Below are 17,732 nucleotides of genomic sequence, written 5' to 3' on the forward strand. Positions count from 1 at the left end.
AATACCTGATCTGTGGTGGTCTCATGGGGGTCCTGACCATTAAAGAACAGTATGAAAGGGGGATAACAAAGCATGCGGGGAAACAGATGGATGACAGTCAGTAATTGTAGAACTACAAAGTGCTTCTATATGGTAAGTAGAGCTGATAAAATGGACAGTAAGTGTAGAAACAAGGAGATGGTTTTAATGTTATAATCTGTCATCCATTTGCAGACCTTTTCTATAAATACACTCAACATCACATCACACACTGTTTCAATCTGAGGAGAAAGAAGAAATAAAAATGAACATACTGGATAGTTTCAATAATGTGTATTTGTTCTAAGAAATGAAAACTTTACATTTTATTTTTTAGTTTAAAAAAGGCTACAGAATTGAATGCATATAACTGGGCATCGTCACAAAGTTCCTAATGGAATTAATGGCAGCACGTCACGTTTGTGTTTTGATGAACGAGTCAATAATGAGGCGTCTTTGTGCTATGGGCAGTATGCATTGTAGTGCATCAAACACATCATACATCATACATCTGATGATCTAATTTACTCTGACCGCTGCTCGTATTTAAAATAACTAAAAAGTGTAATCAGATATATATTATCAGTATTACTATTACTACAAATACATGGATCTTGGCACTTTAAAAAATGGTTCTTTTTTTCCCCCTATAAAGCTAAAAATATCCTATTGTGAAAAAAATTAAGCAAACCAACAAACAATTTAAACATTAAGAAGTCACAAAAAGACATAAACCGAATGAAATTAAAAAATCTACATCCTGTACAAATACTACGGCCAAATAATTTAAGAAAATAGTGTCTCTAAACGTTCATATTGCTTTGTACCTTCATCACTGTTCTCAGCAAAGAAAAAACAAACAAAGAAAGAAAAATCACCATACATTGCTATAAGTCACCAAATGTTTTCAGCCAGAAAAAAAGTGTCTTGTTGTTCGGCCCCGGTACCAATGTCCGAAAGGAGGTCATAGATTCGCCAGGACGCATCGTCCGGCATGATGGAAGAGAGATCACGTGTTATTAGCTTGGTTTATTCTCAGTACAGTGTAGTTTTGTTTCTGTTTTTTGGCAGTAAAGAAAAAAAAACAAAAAATAATCACTATTCTTCATGAATTATTCATCATTGTGTTTAGCACTATTATTCTATAGTATTATTACTATGACTATCATTGTCATGGAAACACCGAGTGCCTCTTTGTGTAGGTTCATGTGCATCTATGTGCATTTACACGTTTAGTGCTCAGAGCTCGTCTTCTCAAAGGAGAAGTTAGGCAAAGTCAACAGCTTGGGGTTAGAAACTCCTTCCTGGGGCAGTGCATCTCCTGCACCCAGATCGAAAGAGTCCTTGGATTCACTGGACGGGGCTCTCCTTCTCAAACACGTGTCTCTGCTGGGCACAGGGGGTGGTATCATTCCCACGCCTGTTCCCGCCAATGTATGAAAGTCTTCCGGAAGCTCCAGCCCTTCGGGAGGGTCTATAGAGATGCACGGAGGGCTCATCTTCTTCTTCTTGCGGGTCCGGGGCGAGGTCTGCTGCAGACTGTTTGTGCGCGAGATGAATCCGGAGGACACGGAACTACGTTGAGGGCTGCTCTCTGCCGACGGGCATACCTCGATCGAGTGGCGTCGCGGGTCGTCGAGCCAGGACGAGGGCCGAGGCAGGAGCAGCGGTGGGCGTCGACACTGCACGTCGGCGCTGTGGTATTTCTTCAACTGCCTCAGACATGAAGCGCGATTCTCACCCAAGCTACTTTCAATCCCGCTTTCTCTGAACGAGTCCTGATCAATGCTTCCTTTTATTCCTGATCGGATTATCCGAGACACCTCCTGATCCACCGAGTCGTCCTTGGCGGGTTTATCGCAGGTGGGGGAGGGGTTTTGGTGTCTTGAGCAGATGTTGTATTGGTCATGGGGGTTATGCTGCGTGTGCACGCTGCCACATGTCGGTTTTTCAGAGGTGCCCGGCGTACAAGGGACATGGAACAGCGAAGTCTGAGGGTGTTGCTGCGAGGCTGGGAAGCTGGCAGGGGCAGTGGAGGGTTCTCCCAGCCCCGTGGATCTCTCAATCTCCCCTCCTGTGTGCAGAGCCTCTTGAGAATCTGTGCTCACTGCCACCTGAGGAGAGCAGAGGTGGGTGGAGATGGGAAGGAAGGGAGTGAGAAGGGAGGGGGAGAGTGTTTAAGCATGATAAGATGATAGAGAGATTGGTTAAGATGAGATTGAAAGGGATTGTGCGAGCCGGGAAAGTTGGGCAGCGTGTTTAGAGCAGAGTTGAACATTAGATATCAAGCTTTATGAATTTCTTTGCCCTAGCGGGTAGAGTTAGGAAATATCCAGACTGCCCTGAAGACTGTTTGGCCGAAATCTGATAATAGTGCTTGTGGTCTTGCTAAGAGGTAGCCAGCAAATAGTAAATAAAGCCCTATTCAGACTGGAAATACACCGATCAGCCATAACATTAAAACCACCTCCTTGTTTCAACACACACTGTCCATTTTATCAGCTCCACTTACCATATAATAGCACTTTGTAGTTCTACAATTATTGATTCACACTGTTCACACTGTTTTTCAATGGTCAGGACCCCCACAGGACCACTACAGAGTAGGTATTATTTGGGTGGTGGATCATTCTCAGCACTGCGGTGACACTGACATGGTGGTGGTGTGTTAGTGTGTGTTGTGCTGGTATTAAGTGGATCAGACACAGCAGCACTGCTGGAGTTTTTAAACACCTCACTGTCACTGGTGGACTGAGAATAGTCCACCAACCAAAAATATCCAGCCAACAGCGCCCCGTGGGCAGCGTCCTGTGACCACTGATAAAGGTTTACAAGATGACCAACTTAATCAGCAGCAATAGATGAGCGATCGTCTCTGACTTTACATCTACAAGGTGGACCAACTAGGTAGGAGTGTCTAATAGAGTGGACATTGAGTGGACCCAGTATTTAAAAACTCCAGCAGCGGTGCTGTGTCTGATCCACTCATACCAGAACAACACACACTGCAGTGCTGAGAATGATCAATGGTCCTGTGGGGGTCCTGTGGGGGTCCTGATCATTAAAGAACAGGGTGAAAGCAGGCTAAAAAAGTATGTAGAGAAATAGATGGACTACAGTTAGTAATTGTAGAACTACAAAGTGCTTCTATATGGTAAGTGGAGCTGATAAAATGGACAATGTGTGTAGAAACAAGAAGGTGGTTTTAATGTTATGGCTGATCATTGTATGTCTGTATAATCATTACAGACATTATACACCTCTATTAAGAGGTACATGTATAAAAAATCTAATAGTCTAATGTATTAATACAGTTCCTGCTATAAAGCTACAAGACAGTAATCACAACTATGTACCTGAATAAATACATACAAAAATTTATATTTTATACATAATTTCCCTACTCTTAAAGTAACTGTACAAAACTGCTACATGTTTATTTTCTTCAATTCATCAAATCTGTTGCAATAAAATATTACAACCAACTATTTCCCCTTTAAATGCTACAGCATGTTATTTAGCACAGAAACTGCACATTCACAACCACATTAAACCAGATTTTGTATAAAACAAAGTTTGCAAAATGAGTATCTGCCCTTTCTCCCTGTTCCCCCACCCTCTCACCCTCTCACCTCAATTCATTACGCTTCTGGTAAATCTGTTTCTGCTGAGAAAAAATACTGATTTAAATTGCTGTGAAAAAGCAAATCCCTGCCTCTGTTACTGCCATTTTTACCCCCAGACGGAATGTGTTCAGGTCATTCAACATATCTTTTACTTGAGTTTGTTTGTTTATAAGAATTTAACATCATGTTTTACACTTTGGTTACATTCATGACAGGAATGGTAGTTACTCATAACACAAGATTCATCAGTTCACAAGTTTATATGGACTATTCAGTGTCTCCGATTCACCTCACTTGCACGTCTTTGGACAGTGGGAGGAAACCGGAGCACCTGGAGGAAACCCACGCGGACACGGGGAGAACATGCAAACTCCACACAGAAAGGACCCAGACCGCCCCACCTGGGGATCGAACCCAGGACTTTCTTGCTGTGAGGCGACAGTGCTACCCACTTAGCCACCGTGCCACCCTAGTTTAACCCTAATACACCTCAGCTTCAGCTCATGGACAGATTATTTAATTATTCTGGCAAGTCATCTGTCCTGTAGCAGCAACGTGTTTTAAACTTTAATTGTTGGCCTAACTCTAAACATTTAAACTTTTAATATAAAATGCTATATTTATTTATTTATGTATTTATTTATATATTACACATTTGCAAGACATGTATTGTCTTTTTTGGGAGTTTTTTCCCCTCAATTGTATATCCACAACTTATCATACCTGTGGAAGCTGTTATTGCTGAAAAAATGCAGAGTAAATATATTTATAGCCTGGGTTTAGGCAATGGGATGTCCAACAAGCGTATGGCCAGATGACCACATAAACTTGGACATACAGTATATTGTGACAATGACTTCGGAAGAGCTGCTAATTGCCCGAACAAAGGGGTCGATTACTTTTTCACAGCACTGTACCATATACAGTAGATCAATTGCACTTGTAGGTTATTAGGCATTACTCTTTACACCAGCACTGAGGAACTTTTACTCCAAACTGAAACTGGTAACACAGCTTGGCAGACTGCACTCTGGGCCACTGGGATGACTGTACGAGACAACGAGCTGACCTATCTCCTCAAAAGACTGAGTGCCAGAGGGCACACCCTGACTGTTAGATTACTCCCTGTTCCAGATTCTAAAGAGAGAGGGAAGCACAAGCCCAGTAGGAGAAAGGTGGTGGTGTGGCACTAGGGCTAAAGATCAGGTAGACTCATGCTCAGTTTGAATATTTTTGATGAGGTAAATTATACCCAGTACTGTTCTTAACGTTTGGAGCTTTGGGCCGGTATAATAAAAACACTGCTGCCATCTGGTGGTTACACAGAGTATTGCTCTGACTTCAGCAGGCACTTTTAAAAGACACGGTACATTTCAGAAGGGAAATAGGACGTAAATAAATATTTGCTCTCCACATACCAGGAGAAAAAGCACGAATGGGGATGAGGAAATGGGGAGAACATACAATCCTATCGAATCCAGTACTGTGGCAATTTGGAATAAACATAAAGGCAAAACCTTGATGTTCAGGACAGGGGTATACAACTAATTCTTGGTCATAAAGGAGCTACAGCGTAGAAACGGCTGCCTCATATTCTCATTAAGAGCCATATTGCACTTAGGGTCCCACCATGCCCTATGTTAACCCTCCGACACTCTTGCAGGAGCCTCAACTGGACCCCATTGACCTTTCCCCCCCTCCACAAGCATAGTGCTGTTGGACACCTTGCCAGACTGGTAGCACCTCTGAAATTTGTAGGAATGAGTATTTAAAACTGCTGCATCTACAAACGCACCCTCCAACGCGTGTGCTTTAGCCGATCTCTTCTTTTCACCTGAATGAGGCCATTATCCCTTGATTCTGTCAGCCAGTATCAGCCGGCAGAGGTCGTAATTTTTATAAGGAAGCCTGTTCAGCACTCCCACCCTGAGAACTGAGATTTGAACACCCGAGCTTGAGATGTCAGCTCTGGTGTGATAGTGTATTTTAACACTTTGCCCAACCCCCCCCCCCCCCCCCCCCCCTTCGTCAACCACCGCAAATCATTGAGAAAGCATCTGACAAGCTAAAATAACATAATTAACGCTGTGCACATCATACATACGATGCAATTTTGCTGATTAAAAATATTACTTCAAAAAGATAATACAGCCCGAACCCATCTGAGCCGATTCTATGAGCACGTTATATAAATTTGTGGTTCACTTTGATAAATTGTAAGCGGTTCTTGCTTTTGATGTAGATGAGAGCAAAAAAACATTACTTCACAGAGCCAAGCTTGGACAAAAGTTCATCAATTACTAAGTTGGTTAGTTCAGGATCATCTGCTCTGACTGACAAAACTTGTCGCTCCACAGTCTCGGTTACCGCTCTGTGGTAATACTCAGTATAATTAAACCTGAGCTTTTAAAGGTAAGCAAGTCACACAGAATGTTCTGTAGTAGCTGGTGTTTATTTACAACCGCAACATTCATTAATTACAGTAAAAACAGAGAGACGACCGAGAAGAGAAACTTACGCTGCTTTTAAAATGAATCGACTCCTGAATCACTTATATCGATACTGTGAACAGAGCATCTCTCTTAAACACACACACACGTCTTATAACAGCGGTCGTTGCTTTTGTCACCGATTTGTCTGCACTGTTTTGAAGGTTTTTTTCAAACTGAACTGAATAACATTAAACGTGCGTGTGAGCGTGGTCAGTGAGACTAATCAAATATGTCTCCCGTGGGTGAAAAATAAATTGCTTTAGTTTTAGAAGTAAAAAAAAATCTCGTAATGCCACGCCCCCTGGTCAGGCACTCGCGCCCCCCACAGGTTGAAAACCCCTGAACTAAAAACTACTTGTTTTTGCAGTCACAATAAAGAGAAACCCCATCGACCTTTCCACCCACATGCATAGCGCCTGTTGGACAGTTAGCAACCCAGTTGGACTGGTAGCACCTCTGAAATTTGTAGTAATGATTATTTTACACTGCTGCATCTACACATGCTCCCACCTACATGTGTGCTGCAGATTCATGTGAAGATCCATATCGCACCGATCTCTATTATCACCCGTCTCTGTGCAGGTACCATCTTTTAGCCAGGAGAGGTCACAATTGCAGCATTTATAAGGCTTTCCCACCCTTCGGACAAGCCAATCATTGAATTGTATAGACGCCCAGCCTGCTGGTAGCTGAACTAAGAATTTAACTCACTCTCACTGACGGCCATATCACAAATAGTGAGTCCCGCTTTGCCCTATGTTAACCCACACTACTCTTGCTACCTACTACCTCAACTAGACAACAGAGGTCTTGTTTTTGCAGGGACAATAAAGAGAAACCTCAGTGACCTTTCCTCCCACATGCATAGTGCCTGTTGAACTGGTAGCACCTCTGAAACTTGTAGGATGATGAGCAGCTTCTAATTAGACTACGTTTAAGGTTTAGCAAGTAATGAACACTAAACATCAACAACAAAACAGTAGCTAAATACAGATCTGTCAATTTAGGGTAAACAAATGTGCAGTACCAGACTAAATCACAGCAGCTCCTCTGTATCCAATTAGAAAAGCCATGCTACATGATCTTTAACCTTCCAGTGTGTACCTTTACAGTAGCCGTAGTGAAATGCAGGGAGACATGGACCATGAGAGGGATTAGGAGTAATCTGAAGGGTTTAGGATAGAGAGATGCATAACTGAGTGTGCAAGGTGCTGAAGGGGAGGCTACCACTCCAGCTCTCAGCAACAGGAGTATCTGTGTCTCAGGAGCAGGCTGGGGTCCGGGGGATGCTGTACCATGCTGAGCTGATGGGGATTAGTCAGATTAGTGCGTACACAGGCCAACAGAGGCAAAGAAGAAAAGAGGAGAAAATTCAGACAGGATTATGAGTGGAAACAGACCAGACGAGATCAGAAGACAGGTGTATCATGCAGAGTCCCTGAATACGTAATTGCACAACTGCTGGACTAAAGAGCCGCAGAACAGAACGCAAGGCAAAGTAGCAGGTGCACAGAAATGCACATAGAAGCTGATGCAGCATCATTCAGTCTTCAGTACTACACCAACTAAGCATAACATCATGACCACTGACAGGTGAAGTGAATAACACTGATTATCTCTTCATCACGACACCTGTTAGTTTGTGGGATATACAGTAATAGGCAGCAAGTGAACATTTTATCCTCAAAGTTGATGTTAGAAGCAGGAAAAATGGGCAAGAGTAAGGATTTGAGCGAGTTTGACTAGGGCCAAATTGTGATGTCTAGACGACTGGGTCAGAGCATCTTAAAAACTGCATCTCTTGTGGGGTGTTCCTGGTCTGCAGTGGTCAGTATCTATCAAAAGTGGTTCAAGGAAGGAACAGTGGTAAACCGGCGACAGGGTCATGGGCGACCAAGGCTCATTGATGCATATTGGTGGTCCGATCCAACAGACAAGCTACTATAGCTCAAATTGCTGAAGAAGTTAATGCTGGTTCTGATAGAAAGGGCTGTTTTGGCAGCAAAAGGGGGACCAACACAATATTAGAAATGTGGTCATAACGTTATGCCTGATCGGTGTATGTTCGAGGGCAGAGGCTTACCTGTCTGCGCAGGGTGCGGGTGTGGGAGTGCCCCCAGCGCGGCGGAGGAATGCGAGGGACACACTCGGAGTCGGACAGGCTGTGGGGGCTGATGGGTCGGAAGAGCTCCGTGGGTACGTTCAGGTGCTGTGCGGTCTCCTCCATCTGAGACTGAACAGAGCTGCTGGAGCCTGTGGATGAAGATTAGTTAATTAATCCTATATTCCTGTTAACAGTGTGGCTGAAACATTCAAACTTAATAAGAAGGGGTGTCCATATGTCCATATGCATTCGGTCATATACAACCCCAAATCAGAAAAAGTTGGGACAGTATGGAAAATGCAAATAATAAAAAAAAGAGTTTCTTACAGTTACTTTGGTAAAGCATTTACCACTTTGTAATGTTGCCATTCCTTTTCACCACACTTAAAAGACATTTTGGCACCGAAGATACCAAGTGATTTAGTGTTTCAGCTTTTATTTCGTCCCATTCTTCCTGCAAACACGTCTTAAGATGTGCAACAGTACTGGGTCGTCGTTGTCGCATTTTTCCTTTCAAAATTCTCTATTAGGGACAGGTCAGGACTGCAGGCAGGCCAGTCCAGTACCCGTACCCTCTTCTTCTACAGCCATGCCTTTGTAATGTGTGCAGCATGTGGTTTTGCATTGTCTTGTTGAAAAATGCATGAACTTTCCTGGAAAAGATGACGTCTTGAAGGCAGCATATGTTGCTCTAAGATCTCAATGTACTTTTGTGCATTAATGCTGCCATTACAGAAGTGTAAATGACCTTTGTCAAGGGCACTGACACAGCCCCATACCATGACAGACCCTGGCTTTTGTACTTGTTGCTGATAACAGTCTGGATGGTCCATTTTTTCCAAAAAAAAAAGACCTGGAATGCTCATTCATCTGACCACAATACACGTTTCCACTGTGTGATGGTCCATCCTAGATGCCTCCAACCCCAGGGAAGTTGACGCCGCTTCTGGACATGGTTAACATAAGGCTTCTTTTTTGCACAGTAAAGTTTGCCAAAGTAATCCCTTGCCCATGTGGTTATATCAGCTATTGTTGAGTGGCGGTTCTTGATGCAGTGCTGTCTGAGGGATCAAAGATCACAGGCATTCAGCTTAAGCTTGCACCCTTGGCCTTTACGCACTGAAATTCCTCCCGATGTTTATTTTAATTCATTTTATTTTCATTTTCCATACTATCCCAACTTTTTTCTGATTTGGGGTTGTAAAATAAACATCAAAATAATTAATATTAGATATGTATTTGAGCCACGTATCTCTACACTTGGTTAAAATGGGGCGATGAATGTGTGTGGACTCACTAAGCTGGGTCTTAATACCCTAATACGACAATGCTGGGTAGATGCTGGGCAGATGCTTGATGGTCCGTGCGTTCTGTACCTGACTGGGCGTGCCGAGCTGAGGTCATGCAGGTTGTGGAGGTCGGATTGGGCTGCAGGGGCAGGTACATGTAGCTGTCGTTGGGCAGGGAGAGTGCTCGCCCCACTGAAGTCTTTTTCACACCCAGCATGTGTTCCTTCACCAGTTCAGGGGGCTGCACCGGTTCTGCGCGATCTGGAGGATCTGAATTCTGGAGAGCAGAGGAAAGCATGGTAAGCTGAATTGTAAGGGCAGGTCAGGATGGGAGAAGGAGGGCCAGGGTACATCCCCTACAAACATACACACAGCACCTACAGGACAGGTTAGCACACAATGAAAGGCACGTCGGGCGAAGGGAGGAGGCTAAGTCTGAAAATGTTCTACGTAGATACATCATTGTTAATTTCATGTCAGTGGTGATGATTGGCAGCATTATCTGATGAAGCTACTCATTACAAATAGGGGAAAAAAACTCAACAGCCTCCTCCCTTCACAGGCCACATTGAAGGCATCTACTACTGTAGCTAGCAGACATGAGACACCAACTCCTATGTCCTTAAAAGTAATGAGGGGCATGACACTGTCGTCAAACATCACATCATTACAAAATATACAAGACAAATACATTAATGGACGAATTTATGGACACAACTACATAACACAAATATAGTCACATAGAAAATTGATATAGACATTGTGTATGTATAGTGCACAGGATGGGGTCAGATATTGTATGTAAAAAAGGACAAATGAGGAACCCGCACAGGAAAGCATGGAGCAGGACTACTACTGGATTCGACATAGACTGGGCTGGTGGAAAATGACTGGAAAGAGAAAAAGAGAGCAGATGCCTTGCAATTCCAATAGATTTCAGGATCTTGAGTCATACAAGGCATGAGAAAATATTAATATAAAATAAAATAAGACAGACTGGCAGTGTAGATTCTGGTCAACAATAAAACAGTTATTACATTTTGAGTGGAGCGTCAATAGATTAAATACACCAATCAGCCATAACATTAAAACCATCTCCTTGTTTCTACACTCACTGTCCATTTTATCAGCTCCACTTACCATGTAGGAGCACTTTGCAGTTCTACTGTACAATTACTGACTGTAGTCCACCTGTTTCTCTACATACTTTTTTAGCCTGCTTTCATGCTGTTCTTCAATGGTCAGGACCACCACAAGACCACCACAGAGCAGGTATTATTTGGGTGGTGGGTCATTCTCAGCACTGCAGGGACACTGAAATGATGGTGGTGTGTTAGTGTGTGTTGTGCTGCTATAAATGGATAAGACACAGCAGCGCTGCTTGAGTTTTTAAACATCTCAGTGTCACTGCTGGACTGAGAATCGTCCACCAAACAAAAATATATCCAGCCAACAGCCCCCCATGGGCAGCGTCCTGTTACCACTGATGAAGGTCTAGAAGATGACCAACTCCAACAGCAGCAATAGATGAGCGATCGTCTCTGACTTTACATCTACAAGGTGGACCAACTAGGTAGGAGTGTTTAATACAGTGGACAGTGAGTGGACACGGTATTTAAAAACTCCAGCAGCGCTGCTGTGTCTGATCCACTCATACCAGCACAACACACACTAACACACCACCACCATGTCACTGTCACTGCAGTGCTGAGAATGACCAAGCATCTAAATAATACCTGCTCTGTAGTGGTCCTGGGAGAGACCTGACCATTAAAGAACAGCATGAAAGGGGGATAACAAAGTATGTGGAGAAACCGATAGACCACAGTCAGTAATTGTAGAACTACAAAGTGCTTCTATATGGTAAGTGGAGCTGATAAAATGGACAGTGAGTGTAGAAACAAGGAGGTGGTTTTAATGTTATGGATGATCTGTGTATGTTTTTGCTGATGAAGACTTTCATAATTAATTCCACATGTGCATAAAATGAAGTTATTGGCTATAAAATCTATAAGGAACGGCAAGGCATCTGCAAAGATGAATGATCAACGTTCTACTGTTAAGTACATTGCACTCCAGACTGGTTAGTAAGGGGGGATTAAAATCATCAGGGACAGAGTCATCCGTCAGAGCTAAGGACCAGGATTTCTCAGACGCCAGGGACAGAGTTTCCACCTCAGCTAGGGGGATCTAAAGAGGAAGAGACGAGGCCAGGGTGAGAACAGAACCCATCCAGCCACATGCAATTAGACACACACACATACAGTGCCTTGCAAAAGTATTCAGCCCCCTTGAACTTTTCAACCTTTTGCCACATTTCAGGCTTCAAACATAACGATATGAAATTGTAATTTTTTGTGAAGAATCAACAACAAGTGTGACACAATCGTGAAGTGGAACGAAATTTATTGGATATTTTAAACTTTTTTTAGAAATAAAAAACTGAAAAGTGGGGCGTGCAATATTATTCAGCCCCCTTGCGTTAATACTTTGTAGCGCCACCTTTTGCTGCGATTACAGCTGCAAGTCGCTTGGGGTATGTCTCTATCAGTTTTGCACATCGAGAGACAGAAATTTTTGCCCATTCTTCCTTGCAAAACAGCTCGAGCTCAGTGAGGTTGGATGGAGAGCGTTTGTGAACAGCAGTTTTCAGCTCTTTCCACAGATTCTCGATGGGATTCAGGTCTGGACTTTGACTTGGCCATTCTAACACCTGGATACGTTTATTTGTGAACCATTCCATTGTAGATTTTGCTTTATGTTTTGGATCATTGTCTTGTTGGAAGATAAATCTCCGTCCCAGTCTCAGGTCTTTTGCAGACTGCAACAGGTTTTCTTCCAGAATGGTCCTGTATTTGGCTCCATCCATCTTCCCATCAATTTTAACCATCTTCCCTGTCCCTGCTGAAGAAAAGCAGGCCCAAACCATGATGCTGCCACCACCATGTTTGACAGTGGGGATGGTGTGTTCAGGGTGATGAGCTGTGTTGCTTTTACGCCAAACATAACGTTTTGCATTGTGGCCAAAAAGTTCGATTTTGGTTTCATCTGACCAGAGCACCTTCTTCCACATGTTTGGTGTGTCTCCCAGGTGACTTTTAATAGATATCTTTGAGAAATGGCTTTCTTCTTGCCACTCTTCCATAAAGGCCAGATTTGTGCAGTGTACGACTGATTGTGTCCTATGGACAGAGTCTCCCACCTCAGCTGTAGATCTCTGCAGTTCATTCAGAGTGATCATGGGCCTCTTGGCTGCATCCCTGATCAGTCTTCTCCTTGTTTGAGCTGAAAGTTTAGAGGGACGGCCGGGTCTTGGTAGATTTGCAGTGGTCTGATACTCCTTCCATTTCAATATGATCGCTTGCACAGTGCTCCTTGAGATGTTTAAAGCTTGGGAAATCTTTTTGTATCCAAATCCGGCTTTAAACTTCTCCACAACAGTATCTCGGACCTGCCTGGTGTGTTCCTTGGTCTTCATGATGCTCTCTGCGCTTTAAACAGAACTCTGAGACTGTCACAGAGCAGGTGCATTTATACGGAGACTTGATTACACACAGGTGGATTCTATTTATCACCATCAGTCATTTAGGTCAACATTGGATCATTCAGAGATCCTCACTGAACTTCTGGAGTGAGTTTGCTGCACTGAAAGTAAAGGGGCTGAATAATATTGCACGCCCCACTTTTTAGTTTTTTATTTCTAAAAAAAGTTTAAAATATCCAATAAATTTCGTTCCACTTCACGATTGTGTCCCACTTGTTGTTGATTCTTCACAAAAAATTACAATTTCATATCGTTATGTTTGAAGCCTGAAATGTGGCAAAAGGTTGAAAAGTTCAAGGGGGCTGAATACTTTTGCAAGGCACTGTATATACATGTATATTCACTCATACTGAAAGTGCTTGTGCCAAAATAGAAACAATGAATACACTGTTGGTATCTTAACACTGGCTATATTGCACATACGTATAATCTATAGTACAGTTGCAAAACCTGATAAGTCCATAATTATGCTTGAGGAAATGCTGCTGTTCAAATAGATGTATTGTATTACTGTCTGTATTACCACCGCTTCATCCTATTCAGGATCGTGGTGGGTCCGATTCACTGGGCGAAAGGTGGGAAACATCCCACACAGGTTCCCAGTCCATCACAGGGCAAACACACTCCTACACACACACACACACCTATGGCAATTTTGCATGTCGAACTAACCTAAATGTATGTCTTTGGACTTTGGGAGGAAGCCCATGCAGGCATGAGGAGAACATGCAAACTTCACACAGAAAGGACACAGTCCGCTCCACCTGGGGATTGAACCTGGGATGTTCTTGCTGTGAGGCGACAGTGCTACCCACCAAAACCCTGTGACTCCCTTAGAACAGAATTTTAAGGCTGTTCAGGTGGTACATCGGTAAAATACACTAGCACACCAGAGCTGGGGTTTCGAATACATCGTATCGTATCGAATCTCAGCTCTGCCATCCGGCTGGGCGGCTATATGAACAATGATTGGCTGCTCTTTATTCAGGGAAGGGAGCCGGACAGGGACCTCATAACTGATGCAATTACGACCTATGCTGGCTGATTGATGGCGTCTGCACAGAGTAGAGGAATAATGCTGATCAGGGTGTGGTTCTCCGTGCACAGGGCTGATCCACATATGAACTTGACTCGTGCAGGTGAAAAGATGCAGTTGGGTACTGCTCATGTGTCGTAGGGGGCGGGGGTCAGCACCAGTAGAGAGGAAGCATAATGCAATTGGGTAAAAATTGGACAAGCTGGCCGCTCAGGTGGCGCAGCGGAAAAAACACACTGGAACCAGAGCTGGGATCTTGAATACATCGTATCGTGTCTCAGCTCTGCCTGCCGGCTGGGCTGAGCAGCCACATGAACAACGATTGGACTGTTGTTCAAATAGGGGTGGGACTAAGCCAGATAGGGACTCTCTCATAACTAATGCAATTACGACCTCTGCTGGCTGATTGATGGTGCCTGCACAGAGATGGGGAAAGAGAGCTGTCAGGGTGTGTCTCTCCATACACAGTGCTGAGTTGCAAGATGCATTCGGCATGCTGCCCACGTGTCGGAGGGGGCGTGGGTTAGCTTCGTTCTCCGCAATCGGGGTAGGGGTCAGCACCAGTACAGAGGAAGCATAATGCAATTGGGTAAAAATTGGACAAGCTAAAAATTGGGAGAAAAAAAAAACAACATAATTTTCAAATAAGTTAAAAAGAATAATTTTTTTTATGTACAAGTAAAAGTTTTAACTGAACTGTTGTTCTTTTGCAGAAAAAAAGAAAAGCTAAATAAAGTTCTAATCATGAATTTGTTTAAAAGAGACAATTATTTTGTGTGAAAACAATTACACACTGATCAGCCACAACATTAAAACTACCTCCTTGTTTCTACACTCACTGTCCATTTTATCAGCTCCACTTACCATATAGAAGCACTCTGTAGTTCTACAATTACTGACTGTAGTCCATCTATTTCTCTACATACTTTTTAGCCTGCTTTTACCCTGTTCTTCAATAATCAGGACCCCCACAGAGTAGGTATTATTTAGGTGGTGGATCATTCTCAGCACTGCAGTGACACTGACATGGTGGTGGTGTGTTAGTGTGTGTTGTGCTGGTATGAGTGGATACACAGCACCGCTGCTGGAGTTTTTAAATACAGTGTCCACTCACTGTCCACTCTATTAGACACTCCTACCTAGTTGGTCCACCTTGTAGATGTAAAGTCAGAGACGATCGCTCATCTATTGCTGCTGTTTGAGTTGGTCATCTCCTAGACCTTTATCAGTGGTCACAGGACGCTGCCTACAGGACGCTGCCTACAGGACGCTGTTGGCTGGATATTTTTGGTTGGTGGACTATTCTCAGTCGACCAGTGACAGTGAGGTGTTTAAAAACTCCATCAGCGCTGCTGTGTCTGATCCACTCCTACCAGCACAACACACACTAACACACCACCACCATGTCAGTGTCCCTGCAGTGCTGAGAATGACCCACCACCCAAATAATACCTGCTCTGTTGTGGTCTTGTGAGAGTGCTGACTATTGAAGAACAGAGTAAAAGCAGATTTAAAAAGTATGTAGAGAAACAGATGGACTACAGTCAGTAATTGTAGAACTACAAAGTGCTTCTGTATGGTAAGTGAAGCTGATAAAATGGACAGTGAGTGTAGAAACAATGAGGTGGTTTTAATGTTATTCCTCATCGGTGTATAGTTTTTCTGTCTCATTTAATTACCATTTTATGTACAGTGTCATTCAACTGATTAATTTAGTTTTGCAGAAGTAGCCCGACTGCAACAGTGTTACACACAGAGAGAAGACAGACAGAGGAGCCAGGGCACGACATTCACTAGCAGGGTGCACAGGTGAGCCATTGACCTGTTTTTCAGTGCAGTACTTGCTGGGGAGAGGGGGTAGAGCGTAGTGGTGGCAGATGGAGCCTGAAAGGTTGTCCATTAGGCTGAGCTCTCCTTCCAGCGAACCCTGGATCACCAGGGATACCGAGTCAAGCATGCGCCTCCGCTACACACCCAGCCGTTCGCAGACAGAAAAGAAGCGAAGAGAGAAAGACAGAGCAGACAGACACACAGAAACAGGAATAAGGAAGAGAAAGTGGTGTGAGAGGAATAGTGGAGAGAGGAGAAGGAAAGAAGAAGTACATAGATAACAGATCAACAGACTGAGAAAGGATGAAGCATTTATAGAGAACTATGAAAGTAAATCACACAATATTTCCAGTAAAAAACAAAACTGATGATAGTGTGTTAAAGTGACATTAGAAAAGTTCTTCTCTACTTCTACTTCTGCCAAATGTTGTATTGTGTTCATAAGTAGACTAGTCGTATTCATAGCCGAGGGCTCAAGTTAGCTCAATATGTTAAAAAAAAAAAAAAAACATTTCACTTGTTATATGTACACTTATTTTTATAATGGTACCCAACATTCCATACATAGTACTTTTCCACCAAAAGAACCCTGGTTCTTGAACCTGTTCTGTTCAGGTTTCTTTGAACCTTGGTGTTTTGTAGAGAACCGACCTGCGTTTCCACCAGTTTTTGGGAACCAATCCTGCGTCATCAACTGTGGGCATTACGCAATGAAAGTAAAGAGTAGTAACATGATGGCTGAGCTTGTAGATGATGTGCGAGCATTTGTGCTGTTGTTACAGATGTTCGTTTTTATGCAAAAAGCTTCGCTCAGCTATTGGTGATAAGACGTAGACGTGTTTGTCGCAGTTGTTGTTTTCTTTAGTTCATTGACGTGAGAAGCGTTTTGCGCTTCGCTCTGACCGCGACCCTCGGCGCTAATAGCCAATTTGCTCAGCGCTCGGCTTGAGCGATAAAACATCATGAAAGTAAATCACAGGATGTTTTCAGTAAAAAAAAAGCTGATGATAGTGTGTTAAAGTGACATTAGAAAAGTTCTTCTCTACTTCTGCCAAATGTTGTATTGTGTTCATAAGTAGACTAGTCGTATTTATAGCTGAGGGCTCAAGTTAGCTCAATATGTCAAAAAAAAAAAAAAAAAAAAGTGTATACTTTGTAATCTGTACCCAACATTCCATACATAGCATTTTCTACCAAAAGAACCCTGGTTTTTGAAGCGGTTCTGTTCAGGTTTCTTCGAACCTTGGTGTTTTGTAGAGAACCGACCCACGTTTCCACCAGTTTTTGGGAACCAAGCCTGCGTCATCAACGCAGGGCGTTACACAACGACAGTAAAGAGTAGTAACATGATGGCGGAGCGTGTAGATTACCTGCGAGCATTTGTGCTGTTGTTACAGATGTACGTTTTTATGCAAAAAGCATCAAAGCTCAACTGTTGGTGATAAGAAGACGTAGACGTGTTTGTCGCAGTCGTTGTTTTCTTTAGTTCATTGACGTGTGAAGCGCTTTGTGCTTCGCTCTTACCGCGACCCTCGGCACAGCGGGATTTGCTCAGCGCTCGGCTTGAGCGGTGAAACATCACTAAAGTTCCACGACACGAACATCCATTTGTGTGAAGTAACCATCAAATCCACTCTAAAAGCTCCACATGTATCTGTGTTTAGCTGGATTTACTTCACGTGTGGTTTTTATGCAGCTCAGGGTTCTGAATCCGCAAAAAGCTTCACCTAAATAAAGCGTTGTTATTACTGGTTATAAGTGCTCTGTACTGCCCAAATTAATCGGTCGTTGTT

The 17,732-nt window shown here is 43.2% G+C and overlaps 1 protein-coding gene across 1 annotated transcript in view; it reads right to left on the bottom strand.

Annotated features, from left to right (window-relative positions):
- Positions 1-297: 297 nt before the first annotated feature.
- The window catches only part of cacna1g (calcium channel, voltage-dependent, T type, alpha 1G subunit), a 349,320-nt gene continuing 331,885 nt past the window's right edge, over positions 298-17,732 (bottom strand). Inside the window, exons 35-39 of the mRNA XM_063003080.1 lie at positions 15,932-16,075; positions 11,597-11,719; positions 9,617-9,806; positions 8,220-8,389; positions 298-2,132 (exon numbers count right to left, since the gene is read on the bottom strand). Of these exons, the coding sequence (XP_062859150.1) occupies positions 1,251-2,132; positions 8,220-8,389; positions 9,617-9,806; positions 11,597-11,719; positions 15,932-16,075 (1,509 nt within the window). The 3' untranslated portion in view covers positions 298-1,250. The remainder of the gene's footprint in view (positions 2,133-8,219; positions 8,390-9,616; positions 9,807-11,596; positions 11,720-15,931; positions 16,076-17,732) is intronic.

Source organism: Trichomycterus rosablanca, chromosome 10, assembly GCF_030014385.1.
Source record: "Trichomycterus rosablanca isolate fTriRos1 chromosome 10, fTriRos1.hap1, whole genome shotgun sequence".
Classification (NCBI taxonomy): Eukaryota; Metazoa; Chordata; class Actinopteri; order Siluriformes; family Trichomycteridae; genus Trichomycterus; species Trichomycterus rosablanca.